The 25,611-nt window shown below is 39.9% G+C and overlaps 2 protein-coding genes across 2 annotated transcripts; both read right to left on the bottom strand.

Moving 5' to 3' along the window:
- Positions 1–1,780: 1,780 nt before the first annotated feature.
- On the bottom strand, positions 1,781–11,059 carry cav1 (caveolin 1). The gene is made up of 3 exons (XM_031736286.2): positions 10,776–11,059; positions 9,637–9,804; positions 1,781–3,787 (listed from the first exon to the last, which is right to left on the bottom strand). The coding sequence occupies exons 1-3, from the start codon at positions 10,809–10,811 to the stop codon at positions 3,446–3,448; spliced, it is 546 nt and encodes a 181-aa protein (XP_031592146.1). The 5' UTR covers positions 10,812–11,059; the 3' UTR covers positions 1,781–3,445.
- Positions 11,060–15,013: 3,954 nt separating this feature from the next.
- Positions 15,014–19,897, bottom strand: cav2 (caveolin 2). The gene is made up of 3 exons (XM_031736300.2): positions 19,519–19,897; positions 19,074–19,261; positions 15,014–18,025 (listed from the first exon to the last, which is right to left on the bottom strand). The coding sequence occupies exons 1-3, from the start codon at positions 19,666–19,668 to the stop codon at positions 17,875–17,877; spliced, it is 489 nt and encodes a 162-aa protein (XP_031592160.1). The 5' UTR covers positions 19,669–19,897; the 3' UTR covers positions 15,014–17,874.
- Between the last annotated feature and the right edge of the window lie 5,714 nt (positions 19,898–25,611).

The following is a 25,611-nucleotide window of genomic DNA, read 5'->3' as shown; positions in this document are numbered from 1 at the left end:
ATTTTACACTTTTGAATTTGCATATACTCAAATGATGCATTGGGCAGGAAAAAAAGGAAAAAGCATACAGGATGCACCCACATATATGGGGGTCCATCTTAACCTCAGGCACAGACAATGCACGAATCAGCCAATATACCTGTTCAATTAAATATTAGTGTTTCAACAAATGTAAGCATGTTACCTATAAATCATTTATATTATAGTTACATATGTCAAAAATGTTCAGAAAACATGCTTTTGCATTTTAGGGTTTTGAATGTAATTCCCCCTACCTAGAGAGTAAATCATAAATGTAAATGAAATTGAGATTTACAGGAAGTTTAAAATGCAAATTTCCTGCTACAGGTAATTTAACACTTTTTCACCAAACACATAAGAGATAAACTTATCACTGCTGCACAGAGATGCACTGGGCTTGTGCTGGGGGACAACGCCTCAGTCTCTGTGTTCTCTCATCCTCTCCCTGCTATGATGATGTACTGTTAGACAATTTTAAATTTGTAGACTTGCAGAGTTACAACTTAAAATATATTTATATATTAATATTATTTTTCTGTTGTAGCTTTTTAACAATCCCTGTGTGGCTAAATAATGTAATGATTTACATGTTTACCTAACAAGTGAAAGACAAGGCACGACTCCACTGGGGTTCATGAAGGGGATCTGGCTTTCTCCATAACTCTAATATGATAACATAATACTTTTTCTATCAGTGTTATTCAAGACAATAATGTACATCCAGCTTGGAACATGATTTAGCTTAGGTCTTAGGTTTGTTTCAGTAGGACAGTGGCCCTGTGCCCAAAAAAAAAGGCCTAAAAAGAAACGGCTTCCAAGTTTGGTGTGGAAAAACCTGACAGAGTGAAAGATGAAAACCCCTGACCTTAACTCCATCCAGCATCTCTGAGGCTTATTTCTCCAGTGTTGTGGCTGAATCCCTGTGCCTGTGTTCTAAGATGTGCTAGAAGTAGAAAACAGGCTTTAAAAGCAGCAGAGTCATGGCCTGAGTTCTTTAGCCTCGCATGGCTGTAATGTTTGTTTGTTTGCCCACATACTTTTGTGATGCAATATTATAGAGATGTTGGCAGCATTAAGCAGCTCATCAGTGATCCCTTTTTTATATTAATTTTATGTTTGAAAATGACTTGAACCATATTAAAACAATGAACCACTGTTAAGTTAACATGACTTCATTCCTCAGATGTAACTGCTGAACAATACTGTTTAAAGTGTGAATCCAGCCTGCCTCGGGCAGCATAATTATGTGCTTGCTTACTGTAAATTAACTTGAATACATTTAAGAGAGTGGACTCCAGTCTCACGAGCTTTGCTCAACACTTTATTTGTTTTCCAAGTAACCATGGAAACGGTGTGCCAGGCTCTTGGAGAAAAACAGCCTATGGGCAACACTGGAGGCATTAGACCTTATTTACAGAGACGGAGATACAAATAAATACTAGAGAGGGTTTGCAGGGCACTGCTGCTGGAAATGATTTTTCTGTTCAGCTCTCGCTCCAGCTTCATTCTTACTGTATGTATTTTTTTCCACAAAAGTAATCCCAACTGGCTGGTTTCTGCACTGCACATCAATGAAACCAGTCACCGAGTATCTACTGTGAATCATTACACAATTAGATTTGCTATGACTCAATATCACAAGTATAAAAGAACAAGCAGCCCACTGTTAGGTTTGACTTTCATGGGGAAGCACATGCTAGTGATCACTTTATCCATGCTTGTAATAAAACTGTAGGTAATAAAACATAAACAAATGCACAACGGATTATATTAAATTTTAATGTGCACAGCGTGATATGGTACAGTAAAAGCAAGGAAGAAAAAAATCATTTCTTATACAAAAATATCACCTTCAGAGCTTAAAAAAAACATCTCGATTTGATATTATCATCCCTGTGAAGAAACAGCAGGTAGACTAAAGGTGATACAGTCAAAGCGAGCTTTCTCAGTTAAACACAACCCTCTCTCCACCCCATTCTCACCCATCTACAAATTCACCTATCCTGGGGTGGGAGGTGTCATTTTAATGCTATTTAGCATCGTGTCCACAGTCAAGAAGCAAGGCCACATAACAAAACTGTAGACAAAAAAAACAAAAAAAAAAGCAAACCAAAATGGGGAGTGGGCACATTTCACCACACATTGTCTTTATTCCAATGCATTAACCTAAGTACCACAATATGTGAACATCTCCACACGAGCTCCTAACTGCACAGCGTTAATCTCCAGTGTGCAAAATTAACTGCTTGCACTCTACTGTATTAGGAAATGGAGGAACATAGAAACTTTCATTAGTGCTGTTCACTATCAATACTTTTCTATAGATTAGTGCACTGGAATCATTTTGGAAGTCTTGTCTTACGAATAAACACCCATACAGTACATACAGGATATCAAAACAATGGCACTGTAATCAAACCTCCTCAAGTTCTTCATTTTCATAGTGTCGAGGAAAAAACACTCATTCACTATGGAGCTATGATGATAAAGCGTGGAGCCTGAATGAAAAATAAAAAGCCTAAATTTGTCTTACAAAAAAAAAACTAACAAAAGAGTAAAAAATAAAATAGGTTCTGTAAGATTCAGACATTCTCTGTCAGACTTGAGAAAATTCATTTGAGGCACAGGCGAAGCAAAAAGCTGGTGTAGAGAGCGAGTGAGCGAAGATGCAGATAGCTTCAGTCAGGCTGTGTCACGGGCGCGGTGGACGGTGAGCTGCTGGCATGGCGATGCAGGTACATGCAGAAACGAGGGCAGGTTCAGTGTGTCAGACTGCTGGAAAGCAGGGCAAAGAGGGGAGGGGTGGGAGGTCACTTTAGTGGGTTGGAGGGCATGTGGGGCAGAGGGAGGGGTGCTTCTGTGCTGCTGGCTCCGTGTGGTTGTTCTTTTTTGCTGAGTCAGACAGAATTTGGCAGCGCTCACTCGTTCTCCCTGTTTGAACCTATGCAACCCCAGCATCCCCCCCTACTCTGCCCTACAGCTCCAAAAACAAACACGAGTGTGAGAGGTGACAGCAGATGCCGACGTCCCCTCTTCACACGGATCAATCCGTTTGAAAGGCTCTCTAAAAACAGTAAGAATGGAAGGAATTTACATGATGTAGCAAAATTAATAACAAGATATGGAGCTTGGCTGCCTGCTTGACAAATTTAACAGTGAGAAATAAAAAAAATACTAGAGTAGACAGAAAAAAAAAACAGCTGTTAGAAAAAGGTGGGGTTAAGTGCCATGTCACTGCACCCCTTTACCTCTAAACAACCACCCAGCCCCCACCCCACTCTGGAAAAGTCTCAACACATTTTCCATTTATTTTCTTCGTCTTCTTTTTTTTTGGTTGTTGTTCTGACTTCCCCTCCCATCTCCATTGTGCTGCCCCGCCCCATTCTTCTGGCCCTCTTTTGAATCCTCCTCCTGATTTGGGATGCTACACCTCCTTGGTCATCCTGACTCGGATGCTGCTCAGGCACTTGCCCATGGCCTCGAAGAACGGGTCGCAGAAGGTGTGCACGCAGATAGAGAAGACGCGGCTGACGCAATGGATCTCGATCAGGTAGCTCTTGACGCACGGCACCACTGCCCAGATGTGCAGGAAGGACAGGATGGCGAAGAAAATTCCCCAGATCAGCGCCAAGGGGATGCCCACCAGTGCCGTCAGCAGCCGGTAGCACCAGTACTTGGTGACGGTGAAGGTTGTGAAGCTGGCTTTCCACACGCCGTCGAAGCTGTAGGTCCCTGCGGGTTCTGCAATCACATCTTCAAATTCAACCTAAGGAAGATGAAAGTGGACGAGTTAGAAATTGCTGTTAAACACTTTGCATTTAAAATTAGTGGATACAATTAAGCCAATCCCAGGTGAGAGGGTACAGTCCATCAAAGAATTAATAAAGAGACAATCACACATCCATCCCTGTGGCCATTTTCGACTCAGCAGTTAAGCAAACAAGCTCATCGTTGGATTCTGGGAGCAACCAGAATTGACTTCATACAACTAAATGAGAATACAGAGCTTTCGGTGAACTATCCCTGTGTGAAAAATGGAATTTTAAGACACAGAAAAACATATCAGCACCACATTCAGCTGAAACTCAACACTCTGACTTGTTAAATACCTTCATCCCCTGCCAACAGAGTTTCACAAGAGTTCTGATATGGCGCAAATGAAACCACTATGGAAACTTTATCGCTGTCAAATCCGAGCTCATTATTTCCACACAAATCAACTTCACTCCCTGTTAATATGTCAGCTTCGCAGAGTTGGAGGGTGGGATTCTTGACAAGATTTATACTTCTCCTAGCAGCGACTGGTACACAATCCAGCATCTGCCCCACCCAATACACTGACTGCACAAATGCTATCTCTGCTATCAGCTTCAATTTCTGAAAATCAGCCCAAGGGCTTTTTTTCTCCCGTGACTCCTACATTGGAAATGACCGGACACACAGAAAAAATAGGAAATGTTTTACTGGTAGATGAACTGTTGGGCTGTTGGGCTTCTGCTACATCCTCCGTCTCCTGTTAGGTTTCTTTTTAATAGGAAACTCAATGCAAGTGTGCACAGGCTGATTGCTGGTGTTTAAAGAATGGAGGGAAAAGTGGCATCTCAGTGCTTATTCAACCTACCTTCCTCTCCCGGTCAGCCTCTTCCTAGGCCTCTGAGCCCCAAATCAATATTTATTTTACAGTTACTTGGAGACTGTGTCATGTCAAAGCAGTCGGGCTACTGAGGGCTAATAGCTGCAATACCAATAAGTCAAGCAGATAATATCTAGTGTTACACTAACAATGAAATGGAAAAGTGGAGTGCTTCATTCCTCGGAGATGCACCATCTGGAAGATTTGACTCCTGCTTACACAAACTGTCTGACCTTGACCACGTTTAGATCTTACTAAAAAGTGATACAGATTTTTCTGCATAGGGATATTTGATAATAGCAATAATATGTGTAACGACCCTTAAGCCAGATCTGATAAGATATATAACCTTCTAGGTTTTTTTTAGATAAAAAAAAAAAAAATCATTTAGAAAGTTAGAGAGCTATACTGGTATAAGCTAAATAATTGTCTCCTGTTTAAAGTTGCATAAAAATAGAAATTTAGATCTGAAAATAGCTCTCCTGCAGCTCCTTCTATTTATTAAGCCCTTCCCACCAGTCAACTTGAAAGTATTTATCCTCAAAAATCTTTTTAATATTTTCCCTTTGCTTTTAATCTTTCCTTTTCTTGCCATTATTATGTTACATGTAATGTGAATTTGCAGACTGCCAGTAATTAGCTAAGATTTGCCATTATAGTGAGAATATTCCAACTGGTTTAATATTACGTAATATTTTGTATTACAAATAATATGATAACAGCTACCAGAGTGCAACTTTTATATAAAATCAGGAATAAATAAACTGGATTGAAGATTCTAATTTTGCAACAGCATCCATACAGCAGAAATCTGTAATATAGTGCACAGCTCCAAATCACATGCCAGTCACTGAAGTTCATAACAGTGAGTGTCTTAGGACTTAATGCCATGCTGTTAGTCTTTATGTTGGGGTGAATGTAATATTTGTTATAGTCCTACCAAAAGCGCCCCTCACACCCAGGCCAGCCTTTTTTTCTTGCCTTGAAACATCAGGTTGTAAGTCCAATTCTTTTACCCTGAAAGCAGCACAAAGCGTCTCTCACAACACCAACTGGCGAAGCTCACTACAGCCTTATAATATAAAACTGACTGCAGCCACAAAACCAGCCCGCCGTCCATTTAATTTTTCCACAGCTACAAATTTTAAAGTGGGCCAACTCGGCGCCAGTTTCCAGAACTTTGAGACTAAATGAGAGCCTTCTGCAGAGAGGCACAAACAACCACAGCAGGGTGGTGGGGAGTTCCTGACATAAAATGGTGCTCTTTGGTGTTTTTCCTGGGTTTTTTTCTTTTTCTTTTTTTTAAGTATTGTTAGTCATTTACAATTATGAGGAAAGTTATTATTACTACCTTTGCTGTAATTCAGGAGAGGCTTCCTTTGTAAGCCACTCAAGTGTTAAGTGGGATTTTGGCAAGAATGCTGTTTGAATTCCGACTGTCCAAAAGTGATATGGGCATCCCTTATAAAAAACATCTGTTATCCAGTTATGTTAGGCAGTCTAAGCTAATTATTTACATGTTTAAAATAGGATTAGGGATTAGCAGTTCCTGAATGAAGGATATTAGTTCAATAAGCATATAAGCGAGTCACATTAAGAAAATAACACTTTTGTGCTAAAACAAAAAGGGGACCTCCATTGAGAAGTTTGATATGAAACAATAGAGTCTCGAGGCCAGCGTGTGACCAGTCAGCAAGGCAACTGTATTATTGAGTAAATAAGGTCATGTTCTATTTCTGGAGCTCTGTCTTAAGGCTGTCGACTACGCTTGAATAGACAAAGTGGGCTCCAGGAGAAGAAGTCAGAGTGTGGTGCTCTACAGAACTATTTGGAGGGTTTTAGTGGTCAGTGTGTTTGATTTCAGGTGGCAGATCACAACGATTTACACAGGACTTGTCTTGGATCAAAACACAACCTTATATCACAAAATAAAAGTGCCTTGGAATGATTATTGTTATTATTTGGTGCCACGCGAGTAAAAATAAAACTGAATCTTTAGCATGTATTTTTTGTCATAGCTCTGCACTCTTTGTTAGATTTGCATTTGTGCCATTTGCACGGAAACAAATCTACACTGAGTTTGAAAAGGTTTTAATAGCGCCTGATGCCTCAGCCCACACCAGAGTGCGTAGGCTAATAAAAAGCACAGACATTATCAAAGCAGACCATGTGAGCTTTACATACAACAAGGTCCCATACCCAGAGGCATCTGTAATCAACTAAAAATCCCAGAATGAGGCCGATAAGTAAAAATACCACTAAGAGTGGACCAAAAATAGACTTTGCAGTCCTAGTGGGAGTGTTTCATTCCTTTCAGTTTTACCATAGAGACTTCAGATCTGCTGCCAGAGTTCAAACTTTTCACAACTCCCTCGAAAAACCTTTCTCCAGTGGGGGCATTTTCAGTCTTCTCGCTGCTGGGCCTAAGCTCCTCCTCTCTCGCATATAAAATCCCGCAACTCCTCCAGATGGAAAAAAAAAATCATTGCAGGAGAAACTCCAAACGCATGGCAGTAATGGAACTTGTTTGATGTGGCCAGGTGATTGAGGCCAGCTGCAGCAGCAACACGAGTGCACCTTTGATTAAAAGAATGCAGTGTTTGTGTGTTTGTGTTTGTGTGCTATCTAAGCAGTGTGTTTGAATGCGTGCTTTACAGATTTATATGGCAGTCCTGCAATTGAGGGTTGCGTGTGGTCATGGTGGATTGCAGAGCGAGCGTCGCTGGAAGGGATTCCCTGCTTGTGTGTTTCATCGGGGCATACTGAATGCACGCTTCCACTTGGCTGAGCTGTTTTACTGACCTCAAAGCACCTCAGAGCTGCTGTATACAGCACACTGTACAAACTTATCAGTGTTTACTCTCAAAATCCAGAGGGAGGCGATGAGTACCTAAGGGCCTCTCATTGTAAAGTATACCCAGAGGCTTCTCTGTTGGGATTTATTAACTCAATATAAAAGTTTTTTTATTGTATAATCTATTACAAAGAAGGATTCTGATACTGTCTCTAAGTCGCAAGAAGACAAGGTAAAAAGGTAAAACTACCAAGTATTACTACTAGTGTTACTTTGTTATTGTTTTGTTATCTTTTAGCATTATTAATCCATGAATATGTAAGTAGCAATTTAAAGTTACCACTGATTGAGGTGCAGCTAATTTCACATGGTTTCGTGGTTTGATTTTGTTTTAGTTTTTTCATTTTTCTGTAGATGTTAATTCAATTAACAAATTAAATCAAAGAGTTTTTTCCTGGGCAATATAAAGCAACTAAAATGCAAAAGAAACTGTAAATAGATGTTTACTACCGCTTGTTAAAAGCTGAAGGTTTCAGGCTTCTCACGTTAAACGCTGCCTATAGCATGTTCATTTTTACAGTGTACGCACATGTGTTGTCAGGTCATTTCAGCAGCAGTCTGTTGGCTTGATTAGCGAGGGGTGGGACAATCATGAAGCTGCATTCTATTCTGAGACTGGAAGGAGAGTCTGACTCACTGTCACAATGGAGGAGAGCAGGGAGAGAGCAGCCAGAGAGTGGTGGAAGACGTTGGGATAGAAGCAGCAAACAGAAAAACTAGAGAATAAGAGACTTTTTCTTTCCAAACCCAGCAACAAATATTTTGAAAAAGCTTCCTTTCTCGTACAAAAATGGGAATTCATCATGTTCATAGCACATTTTATGTAGACTTGTGCGTCATATGGGAAAAATGCACAAACTGGCAGTGACACACATGCCTCTCAGACAGTGATAAATTCCATAAAAACGAAGTGTTTTCAAATATTTAACGAGAAATGGAAGACAAAATGTACTTTTTTGGGCAGGTTGTATGTGAAATGAGTGTCATGTAATAACTGAAAATTAAATGAGCACAACATTTTTAATGCATTCCTTGTATATGTGCATTATAGTTGTTTTAATCAAAATGCTCTGTCAGTATGTTTTCATCAGTCAATTTGGCAGGGGATGAAACTTTACCACATGTATATATTTTTTTAAAGAGAAAGGTTATGTTCAGTAGTTATGGTCTGATTAGTTAATTCAGCAGCGATGGGCACTCATTTCTACTGAAAACCTTGTATTCGCCAAGAAAAAGAAACAAATGGACTCACTTCTCTGACGCAACTACAGGCATGCGGGGAGGAAACGGAGGGGGCAGTGGCAGAATGGGAGGAAAGAAGGGAGGATAAGGAGTGGTGAGGGATCCCCTCAGACTAATCGCCCACTTGGGTGTTTCCCTGTTTTAACAAAGCAGAGTTCAGGCATTTCAAAGATCTGACCCTTCCTGAACACGCAGGGAGCTGCTTGACCCCACTCTGATGTAACCAGATGCACCAGCTGGAGAGGAGCACCGCCGGGCGCACACGGCTGCAGCTCCTCTCTCCCACACAGATGAGTCAGGTGGCTTGCAGCGCACCACTCCTTTGCCGCTATAACATCTCTCCCTGTGCTAAATCCTTTTAACAAAAATAAATACTGAGTATTTATCCGACCAGGCTTCTCTGTTATGTACAGAATTCTACTTTCCCATTAGACAGGCGTGTGCAGGGAGGACTGTGGGAAATGTGTGTTCCAACAACAGGAAATTGGTTATGTTTCCTCTGTTGGAGCGAAGTTGGGACGTTCACGTTTCAAACCCACTCCACAAACAAATGTGCAGAAGGGCACTGCATGCCATTGTATCGCCGCCGCTCAATGATCTTTAATACGTTTGCAAAGCTTCTTCCTAATAGGGGAAGACACTGAGTGGTAACACTTGCACGGAGCATAGCAAAGGTGCGCAAAAGAACTGCATGCGTGTCCGACGCGCAGATAACCTGTTTGACAGCTCATAGAAATAAAATGGACATCGTTTATCAGAGATTATTTCAGTTTACAGCGCCTGTCATACAGCTAAACCCTGTGTAAACTCGGCAACAGGTGGTTTCGGTTGCCATGGACGAAAAAACATGAATCTCACAAGTTACCAATTTTGAGGTTTAACTCACCTTAACAACGTCGTCGTTTATGTGTTTGGGATCCCGGTTGACCAGGTCGATCTCTTTGGTGTGGACATCCTCCATCGTTTTCTCGTTGAGACTGTCGTTGTCCATGTCTTTGTTGTTGGGTTTATATATGTTCCCTTGTTTTCGGATAAACGGCGAATGCAGAAACTCCTGCAAGGATCCGGGGGAGACAGAAGGAGAAGAGGGTGAAGAGGAGAAGGAATAGTGTGTAGCGCGCTGAGAGAGAGAGCGACTGGAGCTGCAAGTTACCAGGCTTCCCCACAAACAGGGATGGGTTTAAGTGAATAGAAAGTAAAGTACCACACCCCTTCATCCAGCCGCAAGGGGTCCTCACCACCCAGACACTAATCCAGTATGCTAACATGACATACAGTTGATTCAACGTGTAGTCTACCCATGACAATGAAACACTTTTAAGAAAGGTGCAAAGGCGTTATTTTTAAATATGAAAGAATTTCCAATTAATACTCTTCCTACACCAAACATATATATTTAGAAAGTAAAAGAAAAATCACGAATTCAGTTATATTTGCAATGTCATTTGTAATATGTTCACATTAAGTATGCAAAAACTTACTGGACTTGTGTTTTTATCCTTTAAAAATGCGTAAAGACCCCTTTAGCGCCTATGATCCTCCTCAATCCTACGAGGCAAGCACCTTATATTATTACGCACACCACACGATCTCAGTTGGTATTAAAGGACAGGGAAGATTTGTGACTGAAATTCAGAATTTTACGGTAAAAACTGGATTTGTTTCCTCCTTTTTTAAACGCATTGAAATGTACACTTTAAATGTTTGTGCGTGAATAATCGGTTACTGTGCTGAAAGAGGACTTAACAGGTAAAATCCTCACACCCACATTCTAATGTAAACTGCATCGACCTTCGCATTCTCTTAGCCTGTGTGGGAGAAGTGCTCATGACTGGGTGCCAGAGCGCAAGATAAGGACTGAAACATAGCGCATTCATTTTTCCCTCGTGAACACATTTTTTTTTTTTTTTTTTTTTTTTTTTTTTTTTTTGAGGGGGGGTAATCAGCTCCTGGAAGAAAAGTAAATGTCAGCTACAAACAAACAACCAAAAATTAAAAGAACTATAGCTGAGAGCTATACTGTACCTCTTCTGTCTCGCCGTCCTTCAGTCCTCCTGTCATGCTGTCCTCACGTTTGGAGAGATTAGCACGTTGAAACAGACAAAAAAAAGATAATATAGGAAGCAGAGAGGGAGGCGTGGATGCAAACTGGGAGGACGGGGTCTTTTCTCTCAGAGTCCTGTATAGTGAAGTTATTCCTGCCCTTTTTGTTGGACGTGACTAAAATTCAATGCACAAGCGCGTACGGGGAAACCTCCAGTGTTTCCTCGGATACCGCAGAGCGCAGCTGGGGAGTCACCAGTGAGCAGACAGGAGAGCCACCCTGGAACCTGCTCGGCTGGAGGAGAGACTGACGTGATCTCAGACTGAAAGGGTGTTTGTAGCCGGCATGGAATTTCTTATTTAGGGATCACGGCAGAGTATAATAAGTGTTTTGTTCAGTGAAACGTGGGAGTTAATTGAACCTGGCAAGGTGTGGACACTTGCCATACCTTAGCCTACGGGGGAAAAAATCCAAGTGGTTATAATGGATAGAGGGAAGAAAGAAATATATAGTTCAGCTATTTCAGCACATCTAAAATCACGCCTGTCATCAGCTGCTTCATAAGATCACATTTATATTTTGGTTAGTGAACCCAGTTTTTCAAGGCGTCAGCTTCATCAGGTTGTGAAGTCGTGCTGGCCACTCTGGTCTGTTTACATTCTTGTGTCAGCTCATCGTGGAGAGACGCCAGCTGGCACCCTGCTGTTTTCAGCCAGAGGGACTGCGATAGAAACATATTTTAGGTGCGTCTGATTGGCGTGTCAATAAAAGAAACGGGTTGGCACGATGATGAAGTTGTTTTCACATTTTTCAAAGCTCTCATTTGCTTTTAGTTTTAGAGCGACATGCACAGAGATGTCAGCTCTTGCCTTCCTCAGTGTGAAAGCTTATCTCAGTTCAAGGAAGAGTAACTCCTCTTTGCTGTTTATTTTGAGAAGCACCTTATTTCTTATTAACTCTGGGCTATTCATTTACTATCTTTATTCTGTAATTATTCTATAATTTAATTTCAATACTTTGCTATGCTAGTTATACTGTAGGACTTTATGAGAAAACCCAGAAGTTGACGCTGTCATAGCCAAACTTTTGTTGAATTGGGACAAACAAGTCAGCCTTTATCTACTCTATCTCCAGGAACTTAATTTCAATTGTTTATTGATGATTGTAGTGCAAATAAACTATTACAAACAAAAATGGTGTGCATTTGTTTGTGATAGCAACACGAATGAACTTAAGGAGTAAGAAAGAAAATAATACAAATTAATAAAAATTAAAATCATTTTTAATTCATTGAAAGTTATTTATAAACAAGGGAGGCAGAAATGATTAAAGCTGATGAGTAATTGGGAAAACTGGATGAATATTTTCTCGTAATTAAACAATTCTATTAATAACAGTAATAACTAATAGTATCTCCACACAGTAGAAGCAGGTAAAGTGATGAATGATTAAACTATAGGCCAAAAGCTATTGATGAATTATTACAAGACCTAACCATTACTGAAAAATTATTATTATTATTTTATTTTTTTTTGTCTGTCCCATTTGGTTCTTAAGCCGTCAGAATTGTTGTCTGAAGACCAACAAGGATACCAAATGGATTTATTTTACTGAAAAATTATTAGTTGAACATAATAGCGGAGAAAATATTGCTGTGTGGCAGGCAGGGTTGGACACAAACACAGGACTCAGAAAGCCAGATGTAAAACTCAAAAGCAGCTTTATTGCTAAGAATCGTAACACGAAGAATGAACAAAGAGAGAAACCTAACTTTGAGACACAGGAGGAAGAAACACACAGTTTGGCAGAAGACAAAGGGAAAGTCAGGCAACATACACACCAGGTAATCATGGAGATAGGAAACACCAGGGAACACAGCTGAATGGAATCTAAGGAGACAATGGGAAGCAAAAATAACACAACCTAGAGGAGATGAGTGACTATCAGAATAAAACAGGAAGCAACAAACACTGAGACCAACACACGTGAACTTCACACAGCGGCAGGAGATAAATGCAGAGACATGACTGACTGAGGAGAAAGGGAACACAAAAGATGATAACAAAAGATGACATAATCTTATGAGAAACACAGACTGGAAACAAAGGGAAACTAAGAAGCACAAGGAAACATTATGCTGAAAGGACTGGATGCAGAGCTAGAACATAAACTGTATCTCAAAATCCAAAACAAAACGAGCTCACAGAAAACTCAAAACACGGCAAAACTCAGAAAGCTGGGTCACAGACCCAGAACCATGACAAATATATATTGTAAGCAGAAAATATTTCAGTAATGTTTAAACTGCATTTAGAAGTTAAATAGTATAAGCATAAGTCTAAATTGTTGAAAAGGCTAAAAGTAATGCATAAATGCTCAAATCTGTATGGAAGTGAATAAATACCTTAGACCAACTCACCAGGGACAATTTGATTGTTTTACTCAAAATTCAAGTGGAAATGAGTTCAAGTGGACACATTTGAACATGTAGGGATATAAGACTGTCTTGGTTCCAGTTTAATACAACTATAGTAAAGTGCAGCTGTATAAAGTCACACAAGACACCAAATAAAATTATCTTTAAAAACTTGAAGCACTAATGCTTTTTTGGCGCATAATGTTAAGATAAAAGAGTGCACCAATGAAGGTTTTGTAGACTTCAGTTTTTTCTTCTTGCTTTCATTTATTCTGAACTACTCTAATGCTTTTTTTTCTGTTTTTTTAGAAAGCTATTCTATGAATAAACACCTGGTTAGCCTCCTTGAGTTCACTGGGTGTGGCACTAAAGTGAGATCAAAATAACCAAATGAGCACCTGCTTCAAACAAAGATGTTACTTTGCTGAAGCCTGGAAGAGAAGCTTACACAAACTGCTACTAACACTGCGGAAAATATTAGCAAATTTACAAGAAACATTTGTGCAAATGAGATTGCACATTATGCGCTAGCATGACTTTGTTTATGTAAGCTGAGGTGCAAAAAACATTGTGAACTGTGGCAAATTTCAGATGATACGAAGAATATTAAAAACACTTAACTGCCACTCAGAACACTGAGAGGACAGAATCTCAAACAACTCATCAGGTACCAGTGCCAGAGGTAAAAGTCATGAGGATATGGAACAGCAACTGGATTCATTACTCATTAGTGTCGATTGCTAAGAAATCACAAGCAAACTTACTATAATTTGCATTTGCGCAAAATTTGATGGAAACAATAGTAATAGAAATTCTTGAGTATCAGAACGGAGTTAACTGTGATAGGAGAATAAAAATAGCCATAAGGGCATCAGGTCAATGCAGGATCATTTTTTTAATTATTGCTTTTTCAAACATATATGAAATGACATTTTTACATTGCATCATACGCATAGGGCAGCAACAGTGATGTGGTGCTTAGCACCATTACCTCAGATCAAGAAGGTCCTGGGTTCAAATCCAACAGCCAGATGGGGCTTTTCTGTGTGCAGTATGCATGTTCAACTCCATGTCCCTATGGATCTTCTTCTAGGTGCTCTGGCTTCCTTCCAAAGTCCAAACGAATACAATAAGTGGTTGTAGTTGTGAATATGAGCATCAGTGCTTATCTATCTTTACGCTGCTTATGTTCTGGGTTGATTTAATCCACCAAGAACAAGAGTTGGAGGTCAAAAGGTCAAAGTGAAGAACCTCTTTGGCTTGTTTTAGGCACTGGTTGCTGGAACACACCAGAAAACAATTTCAGTGCACGTTCCTTTAATTTCCTTGTAGTTACACAATAATACAGCGTTCTGTTTCAGGCTGGGCTGTGATTGGCTAGCTGAAGGAATTTACCAGACAAAAAGAGAAATGCCAGACACAACAGATCAACTTGCACCTCAAAATATTTAATTTAAAAACTCAGCTGTAGATGGACAGAGTTTAAGAGAGAACTGTGTTCGAGTCTCTTCATTTGGTCAAAGGGGAACATCATGAATGTCTGGATAAGAGAATACTCTTCATAAAAAAACAAACAAACAAAAAACTTCTGCGTAGCATTATGAGTGTTAATGCCATGCAGGCGTGCGAGTCTAACAGCCAAAGCCTCAGGTCATGTTCCATCAACGCACAGCTCATCTTTGTATAGGAAAGTGTGTTATGAAATCTCAGCAAAGTGATTTATGAGACCATTTTGGCACTCACCTGCACATCCCAACCACACTCATCTTCTGTGACAGAAAGAAGAAACCACACACAGAAGAATTACCTTAAGGAAAAAAGACCTTTATTTTCGTCATGAAGGACATATTTATTGTTAAAATAAGAGTTTCATTCCAAAATGTGTCAATGTTGTGTAAAACAGTAACCAGAAAAATTAAAGTCAAACTCATAAAAGTAGCATGATTACTGTTAAAAGTAGTTTTACTTTAGTGACAAGTGAATATCTTACAGTATTATAACCTTTTTGTCTTTAATGAATATAAAGCCTGCGCTAGAATAAAAAGCCCAGATGAAACGTGGTGGTTTAATGCTACTGCTGCACACAACTGTCTTCCACTTTCAGTTGTACAACTCTACTCTAAAGGTTATCCAAGAGCTGAACACAAAGCCAACAAAATGCATTGAAACAAAGCATTGCATCATACAGTGTTCAGATTTTTGATTTAAAGGTTCAGCAGGTTAGCCTGCAGTGCAACCACCAGTACATGCCAATGTAGCTTTTATTTCAACTGATCCATCTTCCTTGAGAAATCTGAATTATCATCTGCTATAAACTTAATTGCACTGAACAAGTTTAAGTTTTGTTGTGTGTCCATTTCAGATGAACCCGTTTTACTATCTCCAACAAGAGACTACAACGTTAGCGACTAGCTTCTAATAAAACTATAGCATCTACTTAAAAATTCTGATATTTGTTACAAGACTACAAAGGACTGCAGAAACTCAAATATGTGGAAATGTTGGTCAGTGTCACCTGGATGTAGCATCTGTTTATAACATGAGCCACAACAGTGAGATAATACAGTATGTGAGAGGTATACAGGCGTTTTTAGCTTGCTGTCAAGTTTTTCAGACTTCAAACAGTAAAACCAACTAACCAAGCAACAAAATGAACATTCTCATCCCCAGGCACCAAACAGGAGGTATAGCTGGAAATGTATACCCATCTCTCACTGCTTGGTAGTGTAAGATTATAAACTAAAGCTCTGAAGATCAGTCCAAATGGCAGCAAATGACCTAGTGTTTCCTTAGTTGGAATGCTAATCAGGTATTTTTATGAGAGCTGATGCAAAACCTTAAAAGCTATTTTGAATTTTCAGTGTGATAATCTATCCACTCATCCACTGCAGGGTGGAAAGGTTTTGGAGTCTATCCCAGCTGTCATAGAGTGGGAGGCAGAGTGCATCCTATAGATCACCAGTCCACTCCAGAGCTAGCACAGAGACACACAGTCATCCAGGCTTATTCAAACCTAGAGCCAATCTAGAATCACTAAGCAACTCAACATGCATGTCTTTGGACTGTGGGAGGATGTCAGGCACCTGGAGAGAACCCATGCAGGCACAAGGAGATCATGCAAACTGCATACAGAAAGGCCACAGCTGGCCAGCAAATTCATATCTCTTGCAGCGACGCAACAGTGCTAGCCACTGTGCTTCCCTGTATGTTGTTACAAAAGTAGTCAGAGATTTCCAAAGATGAGGAAATGTAACAACCATCTCATTACTGGAATGAACATATGTTGGTCAGTTCTGTCAGTGGCTTTGACAGAAATAATGTCTTTTGACACTCTGGGAATGAGAAGGGATGTGCGGACTATATCAAAGTTTGGTTTTAGACCATGAATGTCTAAGGTGGGTTTGCACTTGACAGAAGTGCACAGTGAAAACAGTACAAAAGCAAACAGACATATAAGCATGTACCTGACACGCAGACCTGACTGCTGCACTGATGCTCTCAATAACACATTTTAAACTTTGGATTATGCAGATCATTGCAAGTAGGAGCTGTGCTAGCTTATATTTCAAATTAAACATTTATCAAAACCACTGCAAAATGGTAAAAATCATATCATTTTTAAATGAATTCCAGCTGTAGAAGTATTCCAAATCCCAGCTCACTAAGCTGCTGTGCTGCAGTAAACACAGCTTATCTAAAATGCATGTACCACAGTCTCACTCAGCTCAACCAAGGCTTCAGTTGAATGAAATATGGAACTCCTTCATCACACTGTAGTAAAGTCTTTTGATGTCAGTGTCTGTCAATCAAGAATTAGTTGTCCCATAAATAATAAATTAGAAAGGCCTCTCTAAAATGATCTACAATCCTGTTTATATAACATAATTAAATAACTGTATGCTCCATACGTAAGCAAATGCCCATTATTATTGCTGATACAGTAAAATAAGGCTGCAAATGTGCAACAAGCTGCTTCATAGCACTTAATATTCCACTAAACTGCTCTTGAGCAAACTATTCAGTTCATTACATTAAACTTCCAGCTGAATGCTTAATAATATACACAATATATATAGATAAAAAAGCAAAAATATTACATCTCTTAGCAAGTCAGCAATATGTTAGGTTGAACAGCAACAATTTTCACAACTCTGCCACCCACAAAGGAACGGAATGACAAACATTATTTGGTCACAATCAGCAAAACAACTCCATTTCGGGTGGTGCACGCAAGCTGTCTGCAACGATATGAGGCTTTCATTAGATGACTGCATGTGCAGATTTGCTTATTTGCAAATCATTTTATTTGTATCGTATCTTTGCTTGATACACTGAAAAGGGTTAGTGAAATATGTTGATAGCATGTCTTAAATTTCTAATTTTCTGATGTTTTAACCTCGTTTGACTCAGACTGAACACAGGTGTGTCTTTGCTGTTTCAAACTATGTGGTTCATTTGATGTGTTCTGAGAAAAAGCAGATCAGATTATATGTTTGACAAACTTAGCCCTCATGGCCACATTTTTCAAAAAATGAATCTACAGATTATTACTTTGCAATAACATCCACCAGGATTTCATATTTCACTTAGAGCTGATGTATCCTACTCGCTTCAGTCACTCTTTCGTCACTGACTCCAGTCCCCCCTCCCTAGGGACAGAAGTTTCAGTTTTCTGTAGCCTTGACTTGAATGGAGGACAAGATCTTCCCCATACTGTGGAAAAGCGGTGTTACGAGAATGTCCGTCAGACTCCTCCACACAATCTGGATAGACGGTAACAGCATCATGAAGCTCTGGATCATAGGCATCACCACCCTGGAGGAAGAAGGTCAGAGGGTCACTTTTCTAGACAAGGAGGTTTCATCACAGATTTCTGTTTTAAACTAATGTCCGGTATTTGTGTTGCCAGAACAGTTACTCTTGTTATTGTCTCATCTGTTAAAAAAGTTTATAGGTCCTGTCTAGAAAAAGATGAAAGATGGTCATCATACTGCATTTTAAAGTTTGTTTCAGTGTATTGTGAAGCTATTTCCTCCCTTGGAATAACACCCCCTGTGTATGGTCTCCCACCCAAACATTCCTGATACACTGCCCTGTTCTGGTGATGCATACCTGTGCCTGACTTTCTCTTAAGCTTATAAGCCCCAAGAGAGCTCAGTTAGGTGAAAGGCCATGTAAAAAATGACTCTACAGTGCTCCGTGCACATCTAAAGAATGTCCCACTCTGCTCTGAAAACAGGCTCAAAATGCTGCTAGAGCACCCTCTAACTGACATGGGACATAGGACATTTTTTTCCATCACTACTAGGGGAACTCAATGTTCCTCACAACTTTCCATAAGGTGTTCATTACTCCACATAAAATGTTGTTTCATCAAATAGACTCTTTGGGTTTTGGTTGAAGCCCATGAGCGCTATTAATTCCAAAAACCTAGCAGCACCTGGGTGCTGCAGACATATAGAGCTGCCATAAGCATGACATAATTTTCCAAATATAAGTATGAGAACAAATTGCTGACATAATGTTTCAATGCCACACTGGATATGATGTTAACTGTAAAAATAACCTGTGTCAATGTTTGCCTAAAGAGCAGAACAAATATAGTGGAAAGTCGCAGCAGCTCATAATGTTGATGCAATGATCTAAACAAGGTAAACAGAAGAAGAAGGTAATTATTAATGTAACACTCTTGGAAATGTTGATATTTTGCATACTAGTTAATCTTTATGAATTAAGATGTATTCTATACAAATATTCCACTCATCTACTGTAAGTTCACTGCTTCTCAACATTAACTGGGTATAGTGGGATCATTTGTGTGTTCACATACTGTTCACCTTGCTGCCTGAGAACAACTCCTTACCAGATGTGAACACAGCTGAGCACTCCAAAGACTATCCCGAGGATGAAAGCCACAGGAACAGCAAGTAGAGTAGTCAACAGGCGGTAAAACCCGAATTTGACCAGCTCAAAGGTAGCGTGGCTTCCAATCCACACTCTGTCAAAACTGTGTGTGGAAATGGGCTCCGCGATGACATCTTCAAAACCCACCTGTTAGGTCACACAAGTCATAGGGCAAGCAATAAAAATATAATCAGTAAACAGATGCAGGAAAGTGTTTGAATGTGATATATTAATGCGCAGGCAGCGACTTCCAGGTATTCATACTGCAGATTAACAATCTTGCAGTCAACGCGACTACAAAAAGCATCCAATAATAGTGCAATAGGCTATACAAATAATTCATCTGGACAACCTTTTGTAGTTTCAATTTCACAGAATCACCCAACACATCGCACAGACTTTACCTTCAGATGTGGGTTGAGATCGTTTGGATCTCTGTCGGGTGACGCTGTATACACTTTCCCCTTGTTCGATAGAATGGGCTCTATCGATCTGTTGAACTCATCTTCGTCCATAATTATGCTGGTGTCCAATTTCTCCTTCTCTAAACCCATTTTGTCGAGTCAGGCCGGGAGACGGTGCAGGGAGAGCGGCTGGTGACGGTGCGCTGTGCGCTGTGCGCCGGACTCAGTGGCACCCCGCCCCGTACGGAAGTCAGCGCAGCGTGGAGCAGAGGAGACACAACAAGCCCAAAGTCACTTCCCTAGAGCATTTCAACATTCTAGTAATGAGAGACGCCACTGTGCACTTTACTGGACTTGAGTCCCAAAAGTCCTCAGGGTTAAATACTGGCTGAATAAACTAGCCTTTTATAGACATGTGATTGAGTGCGATTATTACACAGCCTGCAAGGCTTTTCTTCTTACAGCCCCCAAACTCATATTTATATATATAAAAGGTTTGTTATTTGTGAAGTTTTTCTAAAACAAACAGCGATGCTTTGGGAAATGCACCAATCTACATTCCATGTCTGCTTTGCTCCAGGCCTTTTATTTTGGAAAGGTACACCGAGATGTTTATTGCCACAATAATTTGTAATTTACAACGCCTGTTACTATTGTTACTATTGCGAGCACAATGTTCCACCTGTTGAGCTGATTTACCACATATTTTCTCTTTTGGTTTTTGGTCTGCATAGATTTATTGCCCTCTGACTCTTTCATGCTCTGAACCCACCAGCCAACATTGTTAGAATAACTGCAGGTTTTCAGATGTCTAAAGAGGAACAACAACAGGAAGACATTCTCCTCAGGCTCATGGAGATGAATTTGCTTATGAAGACAAAAGTTTTACAACTTTAGAAAGTTGCTTAGGGATTAACTTTGAGTCATTTTGTGATGCTTGTGATGCTGCTAAATTGCAGTTAAAATATGAAGATATGGTTATGGAATCATAATAGGACAAGGGTGTGGTAGTAGCTCAAGAAGAAAAATAGGTCATCTACTAATTGGATGGTTGGTGGTTCAATCCCTGGCTGCTCTAGTCTGCACGCCAAATAGCTAGATACCAACCAATTTGCTTTTCGATGCATCCATCATTGTATGAATGTGTGTGAATATTAGATAAAAAGTACTTGCATTAATGAGACAAGTTGACCAAAGCAGAAAAGTGCAGTCTGTTTACACACTAGTGTGTTTTCAGGAGTTAGTAAACATGATACGTGATTTCAGTTTCCTTAAACAGTTCAGTGTGTTCAGTTTGTCATATCTTCAACTGTGAAAATATCTGAATGTTTGGGAAAAGAAACATTTAAACCGAACTAAATTTTAATATTTAAGATAAGAAGGACATGAAATTACGCTACTGTATCAGTGGTACCATTGTACATCTACCAATGAGCTTGAACCAGATTTGATTGTTTAATCTCTCCTATGCACTTATCTCTAAAAAGATGTTCTTTTCCAAGAATGCAATCAGCTAAAGTCCTGTAAAAACAAGATTATTACTAGTGCCTTATAAACTACTAGAGAAAACAAAACATGCTCTGGAGTGGCCTGGGGAAAAATACAGAAAAATGTATTATTTACCAATAAATGTCAGACAGTATTGGTGATGATAGAAAGATATATTATATACAGGTATATATAGAAGACAAACTGAAGACAGAATGATACCAAAGTGTATTAAAGCCAAACCCAAAGTAAACCACAGTGTTGGCAATATTGAAGTTTGGTAGTGTTTTGTGTCCTACTGAGTCTTATACCTGCAATGAATGGACACCACCCTTACCAAAGAGAAGTGGAACTTTTTTTTGTCCAGATACCTACTCCACCCTCTTCTTTGTTGTGGAAAAAGGATTAGTATTGCAGGAGTCACTTGATGACCAAAGAAGACTAAAGAGTGCTGACTGTGGTGGACTCTCCTCCACAGTCACTTATCCGCAGCCTCAGTAAACAAACCAAACATTTCTGAAGCTTCTTGGAAAATTGACGGATCGTGCTGTGATAGCATGGATCATGTGATTTTAAAGGGGTAAACAAAAGAATTAGAAATTAATGCATATATGTTCAATGTGATAGCATATGAAGGATAGGTATGCTGTAGTTTTTGCAAACAGGAACAAAACACATTACAATATAAAGAAGGACAAAAGGTCAACATAAGCTGTCTCAAACACAGGTGACGCACACCAGCCTTAACAAATAAAGGATGGGCTATTCCTAACTCCCAAACAGCTCTCTGCTTCTGTTAGCCTAGGAGAGGATGCAATCACATGACTGAACAAGGAATGCTGGGTAATGAAGTTTCATTAACATAACAGGTACTTTTCTACATCAGTTGCAGGACTGTTGGGAGAGGGACAGTGTCCAGCAGTCCTGCAATCACACATTACTGTGTGATTGATGATTCTAGCTGCTCAACAGTCCAGGGTCTTCTTTGTTGTTGTTTTTTCAGTTGAAGAAAGCATCAGCACCTGAACTCTTCTACTATGAAACAATGCTGTTGTAACAGATGCAGGATGGAGTTTAACATTGTGTTGCTGAAAAAGATGTTGTCTGGAAGGGAGTATATGTTGCTCTAAAACCTGTATGACTTTTCAGACGTTCAAGCTTCCAATTACATAGGAACTAGTGCCACCAGAGATGCAGCCTTTAGAGTGAAAACAGCCTTTAACCAGTGAAAACAAGTTGGACGGTCTGTTTCCTTTTAGTCTGGACTATGCAGTGTCTATGTTACATGTTTAAATTAGCTTTGGCCCAGTGAAGATGCCATCATTTCTGGATCATGGTCACACATGACTCATTCTTTGAGATTTAACCTGCATTTGTCGATGGTACCTGCACTGTGTTCACAGACAAAGATTTCTGGAAGTGTTCTGAAGCCCTTGCACTGATTTCATACCAGTTTTGATATAATAGCAAAAGTCTCAATTTAAACATTTGATATCTTTTCTATTTTCTGTTGTGAATAAAAAAATGGGTTAATGAAATTTACAAATCATTGCATACTGTTTTTATTTACATTTTACACACTTTACACACATTTTACCTACTTCTTTAAAATGGGGCTGTACTACAGTAGAAGGCTAACCTGTTGACTGCCTGCACTTTGCATCTCATTTGTTAATGAGCAGGCGCAGCATCCTGCCTATTGGTGGGCAAACTAAACAATAACATGCCTTGTTTGGAGACCTTGGCCTGGAATTTATACAGAGGGACAAAAAAATCTAGGTCATGACAGTGTTAGACAGCAGAAACACAGCAGGCAAAACAGAAGGATGCTGAGCATTCAGAGCAATCAAAGTGATCCCTGGCCCTGGGCACTGTAACAATACATCAACACAATCCTACTGGATTAACACACAGTGGACAGTTTTGACAGACAAGCATTCAGCAAGGGGAGGGGCTGGCTAGTTGGAGGGCAAAGCAGGATGGGAGGACAGTGTTGACATGAGAGTATGTGAGTGTATGAAAGAGTAGCAGAGGAAGCTATTATCTTTGGTTTGTATTACAGTTTGGATACCAATGGTATGATGATACTGTAACAAGACTTTTATGCAGCAGCAGCAGAGCCTAATAAGGATGCAAATGTTCTGTCCAGGAGCAAGATATTATAAATATTGGCTCAATTGTTCAAACCTAATGATTCTGTGATGACTTTTTAAAATATTTGCTTTGTGCCAGCATGATGTCAAACTCATAAAATTGTGTGTGCCACTGAATATGACAAAGCTGAGTCAATTGAAGATAACAGAGAAAAAAAAGAAAAGAAATAAATGTATTTATATTCCCAAAAGGATGGACTCTTTGTAGTTATGAACCTTTCTCTTATGGCAAGCTCAGGCTAAAATATCATAGAATTTTGTTATTATATTGTTATCAGTAAATTATATAAGAATTGCTACACATATTACCTTTGTTTTTAGTTTACCAAGCTATTTCTTACATTATTGTGCTTTACATTACTGAACTCAGCCATGCTCTTTTTCTAATTCCAGCTCAGCAATTTTGCTGTAAACAAGTAAAAACTACTCATGTCTTTATGTCTGGCTACAGTTTCTGTCATGATTCTCGACCTCCACCGTGACACACCTGGAAACAATTGGCAATTAACTTACCTGTGAGCAATTGGCTGAAGAAATCCCTCAGTGGATGGTAGATTGTTGTGCTCACGGAGAATCCTGTAACAACATCTGTGGACTTTGGAAGGAAATCTGTGGATATCCTGCCTGCCCTTCCAACAGCTCAACTCTGAAATAACTTCCTTGCATAAACCTCTGTTTTGCTCCAAGCTGGCAAAGAAACCCCCCAAACTGTTACATTTTTACATTTGTGTCCTGTGTTTGCATCCAGGAGTCAAAAGCCTGACAGAACAATTTGGCCACAAAGATGGCAGAAGCAGACCCTGTCAGGAGAGCCCTCTCCAGACACAACTTGGTGAACACAATTGGGTCTTCCACAATCTCTCCTCACAACAAGACATCATGCTTCAGGGGGTGGCTATAGCTCAGGTAGAGCAGGCCACCTACTAATAAGAAGTTTGGGGGTTCGATCTCCGTTTGCCACATGTCCACAGGCAAGATACGTACCCATGTTGCTCTCTGATGCATCAGAGTATGAATGCGTGTGAATTTTAGCATTGGTGAATGAGGCAAGTTGTGTAAAGAGCTTTGAGTGCTCAGAGTGAAAAGGTGCTAAATAAGAACCAGTCCATTTACCAAAAAGGCTGAAATTGAGCAGGTTCTCAATTTACAATCTGAATCGACTCCAGCTGTGCCTCCACCACCTGTCTGAAACCCACAGCCTCCACTTTCCCCATCTATGGTGCACCCTCTGCAAAAAGCCCTTCCATCACCCCAAGCCTTCTCCAGAGAGTTAGATAAAAGCCATAGTTTTCTCACTTAATTCTCACTAGTGTTCAGACAGTTCCACCAAACGTAATGAACCCAGATGCTGTCGCTCATAATGTAGATTGATCAGTCTGCAGCAGGCAAATAGGAGTGTGGCTGGTTACTCTGTGGACCGTTGGATTTTGGTAGACGAGGCTGGTTAACAGGAAAAAGCTCTCCTTTGAGTTTTTTTTTTTTAAACAGTTACATGAGGGATAAATTAGCTGCTAAAGACCTGCCTGATTCTCTTGACTCACTTCTTTCTAGGATGGATGACTACATTTGCAAGCGCCATGGAGTCTAAAACTCCCATGAGGCTGCTCTCTGTTCTGTTTCCACTTCTAGAGGGGTAGTCCTAGAAGAAATGGGGAGAAGAGGAATTGTTGGTAGTGATGCTTAAGCTGAAAAAATTCACCAGCTTTGAACGAAAAGTGAAAAAGAATCGAGGTTGGTGAGTGTTTGTACTCTGTTCATTGATTTCTGTCCCTGGGACCAAAAGACCCAGCAGTCAAAGTAGGGATGCTGGTGGGAAAGATTTCATCTGAGTCAGTCCTACCAAGTATTATGATCACTGCTAAAATCTTTTGTGAAAGGAATACTGTCTCTCCAAGCATTAGTAGACTCTGGGGGACAGCAAAGTTTCCTGGCTAACAAGCTCAGTAAGCAATTTGGCACCCCAACTTTTGGAAAGTCACAACTTGGCAACGATCTCACCAATATCACTCACTGGACATACCCAGTGTCTCTAATCTTTTTTGGAAATCCCTGTGTAGATCAGTCTGTACATTTATGATCAACGCTTCAAACCACTAGTAGGCCATTCTTGGTTAAAAAACTTCAATCCAACAACTGACCGGTTTCAAAATAAGAACTTGCTTGAGGCCACATTGCCGCAAGTTTTGTTTGCAGTCTTTTTTAGCTCCAGAATAATCCATTATCACAGCCACTAGGAATGCAAATCAAGAGCCGGTTGTGTTTGTACCTAAATACTAAAAAGATTTTTTTGAAATGCATCCGTCCTCTGTTTGATCTCAGACAATCCACTGGGTTCACGCTGCAAAATTCTGGTCGCAGTCACACTATAATTTTCCTAAAACCTGTCCATTCCAGTCTTCTTCTTTGATTTTTTCTGTGGTCCTCGCACATATTTTTAACACATTACTTGCCA

The sequence above is a fragment of the Oreochromis aureus genome, linkage group 7 (assembly GCF_013358895.1).
Source record: "Oreochromis aureus strain Israel breed Guangdong linkage group 7, ZZ_aureus, whole genome shotgun sequence".
Lineage (NCBI taxonomy): Eukaryota > Metazoa > Chordata > Actinopteri > Cichliformes > Cichlidae > Oreochromis > Oreochromis aureus.
The sequence above is the reverse complement of the archived record's forward strand: the minus strand, read 5'-3'. Positions and strand labels throughout refer to the sequence as shown.

Excerpts from the sequence above, each read along its gene's own strand:
- cav1 (XM_031736286.2), bottom strand. The coding sequence starts at position 10,811 with ATGACAGGAGGACTGAAGGACGGCGAGACAGAAGAG. Across the intron at positions 9,805-10,775 it reads AGGACGGCGAGACAGAAGAG|GAGTTTCTGCATTCGCCGTT; the intron begins GTACAGTATAGC and ends GGATCCTTGCAG. Across the intron at positions 3,788-9,636 it reads TAAACGACGACGTTGTTAAG|GTTGAATTTGAAGATGTGAT; the intron begins GTGAGTTAAACC and ends CATCTTCCTTAG.
- cav2 (XM_031736300.2), bottom strand. The coding sequence starts at position 19,668 with ATGGGTTTAGAGAAGGAGAAATTGGACACCAGCATAATTATGGACGAA. Across the intron at positions 19,262-19,518 it reads ATCTCAACCCACATCTGAAG|GTGGGTTTTGAAGATGTCAT; the intron begins GTAAAGTCTGTG and ends GTGACCTAACAG. Across the intron at positions 18,026-19,073 it reads CTCAGCTGTGTTCACATCTG|GGTGGTGATGCCTATGATCC; the intron begins GTAAGGAGTTGT and ends TTCTTCCTCCAG.